General features: G+C 37.3%; 1 protein-coding gene across 1 annotated transcript in view; it reads right to left on the reverse strand.

Annotated features, from left to right (window-relative positions):
• LOC126253678 (low-density lipoprotein receptor-related protein 2) overlaps positions 1 to 14,280 on the reverse strand; it is a 215,470-nt gene that overhangs the window by 57,219 nt on the left and 143,971 nt on the right. The window contains exons 38-40 of the mRNA XM_049955201.1: positions 13,541 to 13,722; positions 3,450 to 3,673; positions 58 to 281 (exon numbers count right to left, since the gene is read on the reverse strand). Of these exons, the coding sequence (XP_049811158.1) occupies positions 58 to 281; positions 3,450 to 3,673; positions 13,541 to 13,722 (630 nt within the window). The remainder of the gene's footprint in view (positions 1 to 57; positions 282 to 3,449; positions 3,674 to 13,540; positions 13,723 to 14,280) is intronic.

A 14,280-nucleotide genomic window follows, 5' to 3' on the forward strand; every position in this document is an offset into this window, starting at 1 on the left:
GAAACTGCAGAGAATGGCTGACATTAATAAAAATATAATTTTTTTTTTTTTACTTACTGCACTGATGACGCTTATCTTCATCAGAATTATCAAGGCAGTCGTTATCCCCATCACATATGTAGATCCTTGGAATACAGTTTCCATTATCACAAGTGAAAAGATCGCCAAAACAGGTGCGACCCTCCAGCCTGCAGTACTCGGGTGGCTCATCTGACCCATCTCCACAGTCATCATCACCATCACAGTACCATGTAGCAGGTATGCATCGGTGGTTAGGACATCTGCAAAAGCGTGCTATCATATAAAATGAAATTTGAGGGTAGGGGGTGAGGGCATAAGCTCCACTGCACCACATAAGTATTTTTGTATATGAATACAGACACACAAAATATTGGTAACACTGTGAACTAGCCAGATGTTAAAGTTGTATCTGATATTCAAAAGGCCTTTTAAAAGCAAACACCAATTTTCCGCACATGAACAGAGCTGTTATTGAGGGGTTCATAAAAGAAAACGCAAAAACCACAAGTATGGAGACAATAAAGACCAAAGCTAGCATAATCTATTAGATTTATCTTGAATTATCAATTCAGTATTTTTGCATGTTAAACTGGAGTGCTGAGTATTTTGCTTTTTTCGCTTGATTTCTATTCCTCACATAATTCATGTCTAACTAAAGCCAAGCTAATAGTTTTCATATTCTAATTTATTACTATCAAACACATCTGGTAGGCCCTGTGAATTCTTTTTCACCATGAATATGTCTAGCAACTGAACACTTGAGTATGAGGAATGTGTGCATGTGTGGTGCAGAAGAATTATTTGCGGTTTTGAGATGCAACAAGCTGGAAACTATTCGCCTGTTATGCTTTATCCTCCCGTGAATTACTAAAGTTTTTCCTCATTTTTCATTCTATTTTCAATGCAACTGCACACAAAATACATAATATTTCAGAATGTTATTTAGGCCAAGATCCATGTAGACTTATTGTTCAGTTGGTTCTACTGGTATCTGTGACATAATGATCCAATTAGTTTTATGGGAAGATCAGTTAATTAAAAGTTATAGCTAACTGAAAATTCTATTACAGTACATAATGGGAAAACATTCTGAGCTAATCTGCGGAACCTGACATCTTGTTACCACTTATTCGAAAGCAGACTTCCTACTCTTTCCAAGAACATACTTTAAATTATCTGAAACTAATTAACTTATGGCATAACTGAGAATGAAAATATGGGCCATCATAATTTGAACTGCCAATTTTGCTTTGTGCTTGCTAAATTCTGAACTTTGACACTGTACTTTTGTTGCTAAATTTTTTCCAAATCAGATGGCGCCACTCAACCACTAAATTAAGATTTTGCATTATTTTGCAAAATGTAAATTTCTCTTCAATATGGATGCCATACTCGTAATTAGGGTATCCCCAATACAGAAGTATAAGATAGTTCAGTATACTTTTATAATTTACTAACCTTCTACATTTTTCTCAATCCAGAAAACAGTTAAGTCTCATAGTCCTTTCAAAACAGCAAAATTTAACCAAGCCAATTTTCAAAACATTATGTAGTTTCTGAGACAAACAAATATTTGTACCATTGTCTTCAAATCGCCCACAACACCCCAAAATCATCCGTCTGCCACTAGCATCTGTACAAGTAACAACTATGGTGGCTGGTATGAAAAAGGCTGCATCCTGACACTAAACATGTAACATCTATTTATCTACGAGTCTGGCTTCAGGTACGAGATGTGTAATAACTATGCTGGTTAGGCTCTGTAACCTCCGAGTAATCGTGCAAGATCCTTACATTGATTTGTGTCAGAGTCTGCAGGGTCCACTTGTAATGTTAACCTCTTGTGTAAAAGTCTGTGACCATCAAGTAACTGCATAATATCTACACACCTTAAAATCCCGTATACTATAGTAAACATGCAACATATAAGTACAACTGCGAACTGCACCATAAAACTTATTTACAACATGTTTTAATTATATTGTTAACTGTGTCAAGTTTCCACTGTGATGTGTAACGAATAGTACATCACTGATTAATGACTGGATTATTTATCTTCTGAGTCTGTTGATGAAGGAAGAGATGTGATTCTCTTTACCTGTTTGATCTGCAAACTGAAAGACTGGAACTGGCAACCAAAAACATTACAGTGCCAATAACATGGGAAAAAAGCCACTTAAAATTCAAGTACTGTGTGGTCTACAGCATTTGGTACTGTCTTTTCTATTCAGTTTTCAAAAAACTTTTTCAGAACATCAGAATGTGGCACTTCAAAGTAAGTGAACTGAGTGCAAAGCAAGTAAAGAGGGTTGTCTCAGCTTGTCTATCATTTCTTATTTGAATATTATAAATAGCAGGAATGATGATAAATAATCATAATGTAGTTATATTTAACAGAAAATCTTAATTTATTAATTTGTTTTCAGAAAATATACAGCAAATATAGCTAATGATTGACCTCTTTCAAGAAAAATATTTATATAACTCATCTGATGATGTTTGGGAGTGGCAGTAATAAGCACTAATATCTGGAAATGTCAAAGTTGGAATATATTTTCATAGGGTAGCACACCGTTAGGAAACTAACCACCAATACAGGATTTATACTTGATGCACAATTTAATCCTGTGTGTAGTGTTCAATTACAAGGATTGCTGGTCTGTAATTAATAATTTATAGCAACTTACACTAATAAATAATTATCGCAGTGTCAACAATGTTTTATAATGAAGTGTACATGCCGTCCCCCTTTCACATCAGTCATGCTATAACATTCTCAAAAAACACCTGGCTGTATACCAGTAATAAAAGTAATAAGTAGCAAATATTATCTAACTGGAATGTGGCTCAGTAGACTGGAATACACACAGTTCAAATTTTAATCGTTACTTCTACAGCCCCCGTCAATAAGCAATAAACAAGTGCTGTAACACAATAGTTCAGCTTGACAAAGTGTTCTTCTTTGAAGCACACAGTCATATACATCCACGGGACAACATCTGTGACTCTAATGAAGAAGGTTTTATTCGACATGTTACCAATCAGTTCTTGTTGATGTACCTGTCAATGCCTCTATTATACCACAAGTGACTACCTTCACTCATTAAGCTGTTTATATTCCATCCAGGATTTTCCAGTCTCGTTATGTGAGTCACATGCACTTCTTGTGAGAGAACTGTTGGCTGACTGGTTGATTTGGGGGAGGGGACCAAACAGCAAGGTCACCTGTCCCATCGGATTATGGAAGGATGGGGAAGGAAGTCGGCCATGCCCTCTCAAAGGAACCATCCTGGCATTTGCCTGAAGCGATTTTGGGAAATTGCGGAAAACCTAAATCACAATGGCCGGATGCAGGTTTGAACCGTCATCCTCCCGAATGCGAGTCTCGTGTAAAGAACTGTTGGAAGGAACAAGTGATGTAAACTGACCTGAAGCTATTTTGTGGGCAAGATCTCTCTGCACAGTGCAGCGGATCCTCATCACTGTTGTCACCACAGTCATTGTCTCCATCACAAAGCCAGTAAGGTTCCACACAGATATTTGTTTTCTCACACTTAAGGTGATTTGGAGGGCATGTCTTATTTCGTGGACACAGGTCATGTGTCTCATCAGATGTTGCATTATCTTTACAGTCGTTCACTCCATTGCAAACCTGAAAAAAATATGAAAGAAATTACTGAAACACAGAGTAGTAGTAGTAACAATAATAATAATAATAATAATAATAATAATAATAATAATATTTATGCAACACTGTATATTCAGATACAATCCTTAGAAACAAAACAGTTTCACAATATCATATAAATTATTCTTCTGCATATTCTTCTTGTCAGTTTATAATTTATAAATTTATTGTTTTACAAATAATTTTACATTTTAATACATTTAACATTTATTAATATATAAGAAACAAAGTTATAATATTTTTATTACCATTAGATTGCATGTGAATTACCTAGAACTATGAGCCTGACATACTTACAAAGCATTTTTCATAGAAATAATGAACTCAATAAGGGAATAAAATGGATGTTCAACGAAAATTCCTTTTAGTTGGTCTTTTAATTTACTAACAGAAAGGGCTGTGACATTTTTAGGTAGTGCGCTGGCTACATTCAGCCAAGCATGAAGTGCAAGTCTTTCATACAATGCTGTTCTAACGCAAATTACATGGTATCTTAATTTTGTCTGGTATTAAGTTGCCATAGGTCACAGTTCAAGTTTGGATATTACTTTTAATAAATTTTGGAAACAGGTTCCGATAAGCTTCTCTCAGTTTGGCACCACAAATAAATCTGACAGTTTTTTTCTGCAGCGATAGAAATGAATTTAGGTTGATTTGTATTGCTGCACATTTTTACCAAATAGTACAAATTTGATACATACTTATCTTTACCATATTTGCTAATCATGTTTATGGCAAATATGATTTTAGATAGGTTACAGGCGAAGGAATGTATATGCATGTCCCATTTGAGGTTGACCTGGATGGTATTTCCCAAGAATTTCATCCATTTTTTTCCATTTTTATGTCATTTGCTAAAGATAATTTGAAACCAAAATCTGTTATCCAGTGTTAATTCCATTACTGCAATCTTCGAAGCTGTAGCATTTCACTGGTAACACTGTTAGACAACAACTCCAGTCTTGCGTTTGAGACAACTGATGTATCACATCAGAGATTTGGAATTTGAATGAGCCACTGTTTTTTCGAGCAACACAAATTGTTTCTTGTTGCTCATATATGATTTCATCATTCAAAAGAAGTTCCTCTAATACCAGGTTCTAAAGGTTGTCAAGGAATGTAGTGCTGCTGACACAATCAAAAGTGTTTTCAAGATCAAGGAACACTCCTGTTACATAGTCATTGTTGGCTACAGCAGTTCTTATTTTTTCTATCAACTGTGTTGCAGCTACTGCAGTTGACTTGTTTTTCACAAAGCCATTCTGATTTTGAAACATTAGATTGTGTAACCTCAGTAATGTCATTTGCCTGGTGTAAATAACTTTCTCAATTACCTAGGATCATGCAGGAGGTTACAGTGAGATGGGTCGATAGTTTTCAGTTTTAAATTTATCACCTTTCTTGTAAATCAAGGTTACTTGTACTATTTGTAGATTGTTTGGGACACTACCTGATGCAATTACATCATTTACTGCTGTGGCCATGGCATCAGATCTGTCTTCTATGCACTTTTTTAATGTGCTGATAGACATACCATCACAGCCTGCTGATTTTAAACCTTCCTATGTATTTTATCTCTTAACTGTTAGTTGGGGCCAATTATATGTTTTGTTTAGCTTGAATGCCCTCATATCTGTACTGGAGATTAATGAAAAAGTCATTGATGGATTTTCCAGTAGAAGAAAAGCACACATTAAAAGCATTTGTGACCTGAGATTGGCATTTGATGATACTCCCACTATTGCTGATGGTAAGATCACTGCTGATTTGCCCTTACAATCCATAAAGTTATTTATAACTTTCCTAACAGCTATGCCCGTGTTACTCAACTTTTTTTTTTTAACACTGTGGACATGTACAGGGTTATTACAAATGATTGAAGCGATTTCACAGCTCTACAAGAACTTTATTATTTGAGATATTTTCACAATGCTTTGCACACACATACAAAAACTCAAAAAGTCTTTTTAGGCATTCACAAATGTTCGATATGTGCCCCTTTAGTGATTCAGCAGACATCAAGCCGATAATCAAGTTCCTCCCACACTCGGTGCAGCATGTCCCCATCAATGAGTTCGAAAGCATCGTTGATGCGAGCTCGCAGTTCTGGCACGTTTCTTGGTAGAGGAGGTTTAAACACTGAATCTTTCACATAACCCCACAGAAAGAAATCGCATGGGGTTAAGTCGGGAGAGTGTGGAGGCCATGACATGAATTGCTGATCGTAATCTCCACCACGACCGATCCATCGGTTTTCCAATCTCCTGTTTAAGAAATGCCGAACATCATGATGGAAGTGTGGTGGAGCACCATCCTGTTGAAAGATGAAGTTGGCGCTGTCGGTCTCCAGTTGTGGCATGAGCCAATTTTCCAGCATGTCCAGATACACGTGTCCTGTAACGTTTTTTTCGCAGAAGAAAAAGAGGCCGTAAACTTTAAACCGTGAGATTGCACAAAACACGTTAACTTTTGGTGAATTGCGAATTTGCTGCACAAATGCGTGAGGATTCTCTACCGCCCAGATTCGCACATTGTGTCTGTTCACTTCACCATTAAGAAAAAATGCTGCTTCATCACTGAAAACAAGTTTCGCACTGAACGCATCCTCTTCCATGAGCTGTTGCAACCGCGCCGAAAATTCAAAGCGTTTGACTTTGTCATCGGGTGTCAGGGCTTGTAGCAATTGTAAATGGTAAGGCTTTTGCTTTAGCCTTTTCCGTAAGATTTTCCAAACCGTCGGCTGTGGTACGTTTAGCTCCCTGCTTGCTTTATTCGTCGACTTCCGCGGGCTACGTGTGAAACTTGCCCGCACGCGTTCAACCTTTTCTTCGCTCACTGCAGGCCGACCCGTTGATTTCCCCTTACAGAGACATCCAGAAGCTTTAAACTGTGCATACCATCGCCGAATGGAGTTAGCAGTTGGTGGATCTTTGTTGAACTTCGTCCTGAAGTGTCATTGCACTTTTATGACTGACTGATGTGAGTGCATTTCAAGCACGACATACGCTTTCTCGGCTCCTGTCGCCATTTTGTCTCACTGCGCTCTCGAACGCTCTGGCGGCAAAACTTTATGAGTTTTTCTACGTATCTGTAGTGTGTCGTGACCATATGTCAATGAATGGAGCTACAGTGAATTTATGAAATCGCTTCAATCATTTGTAAAAGCCCTGTATTTACTTCTAATTTCTACTAGTAGATCTTTGTAAAAATCATGACAGTTCTTAAATTCTACCTTTAGTCCATGATTATTGCCATCCTTCAACATTGCTCATTGGAAAAGTCAAAGTTTTTCTCTCACTGTTTTCACTTCATAATTTATCATTTTTTTGCCAATGTCATTCCTGGGTGTGAGAAACTGGCACAATAATCAAGGTCTGATGCAAATTCACCAAAAGTAATATAGTTATTCTCATAGCAATGTAATCTTTTTAGCATACTCTTGAGTTTCTCAAAATTGTTATCGTGGGTGGTTCTTTTCACGCCTCTTTTTCTTTCTTTCTTTTTTTTTCTTTTTGTCCCAGTTGGTGTCAGGAGATAGCAAGTCTATGTTTTTTATCTCCAGTTAGTATGATGTTAACCCAACCCTTTTTTATTGCAATGTTTACTGCCTATGTCAACAAGTAGGGCATTAAGAATTTAAAAGAAAATATCTTGACTACCCAGGAAAGTCTGTACAGACCTAAAATGATCAAGCTGCCTTAACCTCACTTGTAGTTAACTGCTGCAAGTTTTTTTTTATGTCCTCTACACTAAAAGTAGAGCTTGCACAAGATTACTTGGCCAGTGCACAGAAATGCATCCTTGTTGTCAGCACTGGGTGAGTCCATCTCTTTTCTGAAGTGGCAGTCGTCTCAATTGCCTATTGTCTACACAACTGTAAGCTTCGTCCATTACTACTAAATCATTGTGTGCCCATCTCGACTACCTTTCTCAAAAGATTTTAATGAAACTATTTGATAAAAAAAGTTGATTCTTACACATCAGCTAGTCTCATTCATCAGCTTCACTATCAACTGCCTATCATTTCATTAATGGTCATAATTATTGTGATATTTCTATACCTCGCAATGTACTATGCTTAATTCAAATACTTTGCAATAAAAAATAAATAAAATAAAATAAAATAAATAAAAAAAGGGGGTCGCTTATGAGTTTGCATTTGGTGCACATTAGTTCATGTATTATTGCTTACGAAATGGAGCTAACATTTTGAATTTTTCTTCAAACTTCGAGATGAGATCTGTATCTGTCACTAACCTCGAGAAAATGGATTGTATGTAGTGTACTAGCTTCTGACTGTCTGCGCAAACAATGATGGAAATGAAATATTCATATCATCCTTCAAATCTCATAGACCATTCAAGATACCGAAATGAATTTTTGGCAAATGACAGCTTGTAAAGTGGAGAGCATTAGCTACATAGCTAACATGCAAAAATTTCTTATCTAATGTGATATACGAGTGATTACAGATGTTTTCAATGAAATAATGTTACCCATCCAACAGCTATTGACAGCTGGTGAAATGAGAATTAGTACAGATTTTGTAACACCATAAATGAAGGAATCACATTTATTTTTTTTACCAAGCAGGGCTTTTTATAAGTTACTAACCTTAACTTGGCCTCAATTGTTTGATTTACAGAAGGCTGTTTCAGGGTTCTATCACAATTGGAGCTGCTTTAGCATAACTATGAGGTGAAATTGTGTAAACAACGCTATGTTTTGGGAAAGAAGCTAATTTTAACATGGCAACCAGATGAAGGAAAAAAGGCGTACAAGACAAGAAAAAATAAATCACTGTCTCTGATCCAGTTCCATCATAATCCTGCACCCATTGTGTTTTTAATAATAAACTGCTGACTTGTTGAACTGTTTGTGGTGCTGGTACAACCTGTTAATACAATTGTTTGCAAGCTCATTTGCTATAGCTTACAAGATCTGTGAGATATGCGTTCATGTGAAGGCTTGGGAAGCTGTAGGACTACACTTATCCTACTGCACTGTCCCGCCCGCAAGGGAGCCCCCACTACTACTGTTGCACTTTCTGAGCAGCTAGTGGCCAAGTGATGCAGCACACACTCTACTCACATCTATTACATTTCATTTTCTAGCTCTTTCAGCAAAGATTGCTACCCCATCACCACATTGCTCTTTTCTACCGAAGGCAGAGTGAAAGATCATGAAGAGTGGCTGTGACATCCACTAATTAGTTCATTTGTATAACAATGTTCAATTATATCTAAAAAAAAATAAGGATTGTCCTCCCTGCAATGGTATCCAAATGATTGTGCTTACTGCTAAGACTTTCAAAGTTTTGTTGAATTAATTTGAATCTAAGGTAGGATTGCTAAACACTGACTGAAGGTGTCACTTTACCAGATTGTTCAATGTGCCTCTCAAGTTCCTCCATTTCCTATTTTGATAATTTTTTCACTCATTTTGCTTCTGGACATCATTTATAGTTTTAGTTGCTACATGATTGTTCATTCTCTCTTCAGAGGTTTTTTGAGTTAGGCGCAATTGTGGTGTCTTTGTTTTCTGTAAAATGGTTCGCCTTGTGTTTCCTACCACTGTTATCTATGTTATATGTGCTGCACTCAATTGCATTTTCTGTATGTTTTACATTGTTCTAGCCTTTGGTACTAAGTTTTCCTTAGTTAGAGATTGAAATTTTTTAGATGTAACACTGTCATTGGGGTTGCAGTTAACTGGGAATCACTGATTCACACTCACATCTGAAGCCTTGAAGAAGAAAGACTAAAATGAGAATGTTAACGATAAATTTGTTTTCGTGTAGGCTTTGTCTCCTTGTCTAGGGTTCAGAGTGGAGTTGTGTTATCTGATGCAAAAGTCTTCATCAAGCTCTCAACATAAAACAAGAAATCCGGAACCACTACCAATTCAGTTTCATGTCAAGAAAAGGTACGGAGCCTCACATAGCACAATTTACAAAAGTTGTTCTTGAAGTAGTGGATAAAGGCCACCATGTAACTGGTAGTTTCTTACTTCCGTAAAAGGTTTTTGACACTGCTGGGCACAGAATTTTATTACCCATGTTAAACATACTAGGAATATGTGTAAAGCAGACCAGAATATATGAGATTTCTCATTGTAATGTAGCAGAACATCTAAAGACTTTGGCAAAGAGAATGTTTACAGTATGTTATGTCCTTTGAATGCTTGCTCCAACGTGTACCATTTCATGACTCCAAAGTGACCCATTTTGGATATATACATCCAGTCCTCGGTTATCATATCGTGCTTTGGAGAATAAGTGCCAGGAATATACAGTCGGCCTTCAAGGTAAAGAAAAAGGTGGTGCAAATAATAAAAAGAATAGCAGCAGTAGGGTTCATTGCATTGAGTTATTTAAAATGCTACGAATTTTGACGTCCTTTGTCAATATATCTTTCAAAATATCGCGCACATTAAGAAAAATCTTCATCTGTATGCTACTACGAACATCTCAATGCATGAACAGGGAATCAAATCAATCCACTATTTACATCTAAACATTAAAAACTAATATAAAACACAAAATAATGTGTTATATAATGGACTGAAACTGGACAACAGGCTGACACAGAAAATTAAAAGATGTAGGCCCAAATGATCCCAGAATCTTTAGTCAAAGACTTAAAAAACATTTATTGCATAACACTTATTAAACCATAAATGAATACTTCAAATGGTCCTATATAGCCACTTCATACCCTTGAATATGTAATGTAACATAAATCTATTCAGCAAGTGGCAGCAGGAGCAAACACAAACAAAAGTTGAGGGAATGTGCAAGCATCTAGAGCCAGTGCCTTCTTCTAGCAGAAGGGCTGAAAGGGAAGGAAGAGGGATGAAGGAAAAGGACTGGTGAGGTTTAGGAAATGGGGAGGATTATAAAAAAGTCACAAAGAATGCTGGGCCAGGAGTGACTTACCAAAGGGAATGAGAAGAAAACACCAATTTTTTCTGCACGGGATGAGATTTGAAAACCTTGGAGCTTAAAGGTGAAAGATAGGGTAATAAGCAAGACAGAGATTACTAACAAAACATCGTGCAAGAGTAAATAAGAGCAGAAAGCTACATTCATTATACATGGTAGGGGTGGGGAGGATGGGGGGGGGGGGGAAGGTCATAAAATAAAATATATAGAAAACTAAATGGAGGTGAAGTTAGAAAAAGTTACTGAGAATAAATGCTGAGACCAAAGGAATTAATGTAAACTAAAACCAGGTGTCAGGTGGGTAGTGAGAACCAAGGACATATTGTAATGACAGTTTCCATCCAGCAGAATACTGAGAAAATGGTGTCAGGGAGAGGAATGCTGATGCCATGTGTGGTGAAACAGACACCGAAGTCCATGACTGTCATGTTGAAGAGCTTGCTCTGCAACAGGATATTGTGTGTTGCTAGTGTACACCCTCTGTCTATGCTCATTCATCCTAACTGATAACTTGGTGGTAGTTGTACCAATGTAGAAGGTCAAACAGTGTTTGCATAATAGCTGGTACATAAATGTGTCTCTTCACAGGTGGCCCTCCCTTTGATACTATATGCCTTGCCAGCTACATGGCTGGTATAGGAGGGTGCATAGGGCAAGTCTTACAGTGGGGACGATCACAGGGGTAGGAGCCACAGGGTAGGGAAGTGGGTGTAGAACTAGTGTAGTGTTTGACAAGGTTAATGTAGAGAATGGGAGGGTGACGAAAAGCTGTTCTAGGAGTCGGGGACAAAATGTCAGACAGAATGAACTTCACTTTAGACGTGATTTCAGGAGGTCATAGTCTTTTTGAAGTATCTGATTAATACGTTTATGACCAGGATAATGCTGAGTGTTCTATATTGTTGTTGGTGGTTCAAATGGTTCAAATTGAATGGCTCTGAGCACTATGGGACTCAACTGCTGAGGTCATTAGTCCCCTAGAACTTAGAACTAGTTAAACCTAACTAACCTAAGGACATCACACACATCCATGCCCGAGGCAGGATTCGAACCTGCGACCGTAGCGGTCTCGCGGTTCCAGACTGCAGCGCCAGAACAGCGCGGCCACTTCGGCCGGCCTGTTGTTGGTGCTTTTTTTTTTTTTTTTTTTTTTTTTTTTTTTTTTTTTTTTTTTTTTTTTTGGGGGGGGGGGGGGGGTTCAGTAGCACTGGGACTGGTCCTGATGGCCCAGGAAATCTGTTGGAGGAGGTTAGACTCGCGGTGTGTTACTGTAGGGAGTCTGCATCTGAGCTAATACGTTTGCCTCAAATTCCAAGGCTGTATGGTAGTGAACATTTGACATGGAAAGGATGGCAACTGTCAAAATGTATGTAATGCTGTTTTTTAGTAGGTTTAATGTCAACAGAAGGATGTAGCTGACTTGTGGTGAGGTCAACGTCAAGGAAAGTGTCATGGGATTCAGAATAGCCTCAAATGAACTTTAATTGGCACTGAACTCCCATTTGGGAATAACAGTGTTTAAATCCCCATCTGAGCATCCTAATTTACATTTGTCATGGTCTCCTTGAATTAGTTTAGATGGCCATAACAAGTACCTTTGAAAAGATGGCTGATTTTCTTTCCCATCCCTATCCAACATCAGTGTGTGCTCCATCTCTAATGACATGTGGATGGCTGTTAAACTCTGATCACCTTTCCACCTCACTACTGTCTTCCAAATTTCAAAATATCAACTTAGACTCGTATTATCATTTTCTTATTTCTCAGTGTATAATAAACCTCAAATTTTTAGTATTAATAGAAGCAATGTTCTTTCTCTGGATGTAAAATAATACTTTCTTTCTCAAACAAAATAATAATAGTGATAATAATAATTTTATGGGAAGTCCCAATGCAAAATAAACAATGACTATTCAGTGACCATGAATATGAAGATCTGAACATATATGTATATATGAAACTCAAGAAACTTTGGTATGTTTGATGTATGCAGTGAACCAGAAAGAGGATGGGGTGTCAAGACAGGAAAGAAAAATGACTTGAAAATGGCAGGAAGTTAAATATACAAGGAGACGTACGTATGCACCAAAAACCACACACAACAAATGCAAAGGTGGTTGTAGGTAATGGCAAGCTGTATAGGGTCTAGGGAGAAGGGCAGAGGTAAAACACTAAGTGACCAAAATACCGAACAAGTATGAAAGAGAATATGAAGATTGATACAACAGTAAACATCAGAAATGGACTGAGCGAATTAAGAAGGTACGAAGCCTACTAAAGAGAAGGATGGAATAAGAACACAGAATAAAGAGAAAGTTACTGCAGGGGATGCAGGAAAGTGATACAGAAACCAAGCCAAACTGGGTACAGGTATGAGCAAAAACTGAGACCAAGAGATTTATGGGACTGTAAGACAGATATAGTGGAAGTATGATCCTCACAAGGACTTTTCATAGGAGCTGTTAATGGCAGTAGGAAGGGCAGGAGGGAATTAAGGATGACTTGAGTTGTAAAATAGCTATTGAAATGAAGGCATTAGCATTGGTTGGCTGAGTCTGCACTTCACCATGGGCTGATAATGGTCATCAATGAAACTTATGTATCCACAGACTTTAGTGGAGGGCCTTTTTGTGCACAAAGACAACAGTAGTCAAAGTGCTGATACTAACTGTAGTTTACTAATGTGGACAAAAACAGAGGTACATATGTATGTTGATGCTGAGGAATGTTGTTATTTGAGGACAGAAGGATCAAGAAGATATTAAGTTTTTGGAGGAACTGGGAGAAAGTACCTCTGAGAGCATACATTCAGATAAATGCTTTAATCTCATCTCTTTGCTGCATTTCAAACATTTAAAAAATTGATGTCTTGAAAACATGTGACTTACCTGAGATTTATCTATGCATCTATGATTTTCACACGTAAATTCTCCAGCAGCACATGGTGGGTAATCACAATCTAGTTCATCAGAACCATCACGGCAATCATTTTCATGGTCACATTGCCAAGTTTTGAAAATGCATCTTCCATTTGCACATCGAAATTCATTGGAGCCACAAGAATGAAACGCTGAAAATAATTAAATTAACTGAACTTAAAATACAGGAGTGCTTTCATACTGCTTATTCACATGGTCAGTATACAAGTAATGATTTGTAAATCAGGACAAACTGTGGAATAAAGATGTGATTTAACAACAACTAGTCCAACTAAGTGACAACTAAATTTATCTACAATATTTTAAATCTAATATCACAAAAAGTGTGCACTCTCTGCCCCTACACACACACACACACACACACACACACACACACACAATATAATATTCAGAGCATGCTCTGCATCAAAGAAATGGAATATTGGTAGCCTGTATCAACTGGTTGCTGCAAGAGTTTTTGCAATTTTAGCTTCACTTGCGTCATCACTTGCTGAACAAGTAGAAACACAGCTAGATGAACTAGATCCACTTTCTCTAATATCAATCCTAACATAAATACCACTTTTTTAATTCTTTCTCTTTCCTAATCCACATGCGGTATGTACGCAAAATTTCAAAATTCTATTACCAACTGTATTCTTATGAACCTTATTACTTATATGTGACTGATAACTGTAATAAAAATCCTG

The sequence above is a fragment of the Schistocerca nitens genome, chromosome 4 (genome assembly GCF_023898315.1).
Source record: "Schistocerca nitens isolate TAMUIC-IGC-003100 chromosome 4, iqSchNite1.1, whole genome shotgun sequence".
Lineage (NCBI taxonomy): Eukaryota > Metazoa > Arthropoda > Insecta > Orthoptera > Acrididae > Schistocerca > Schistocerca nitens.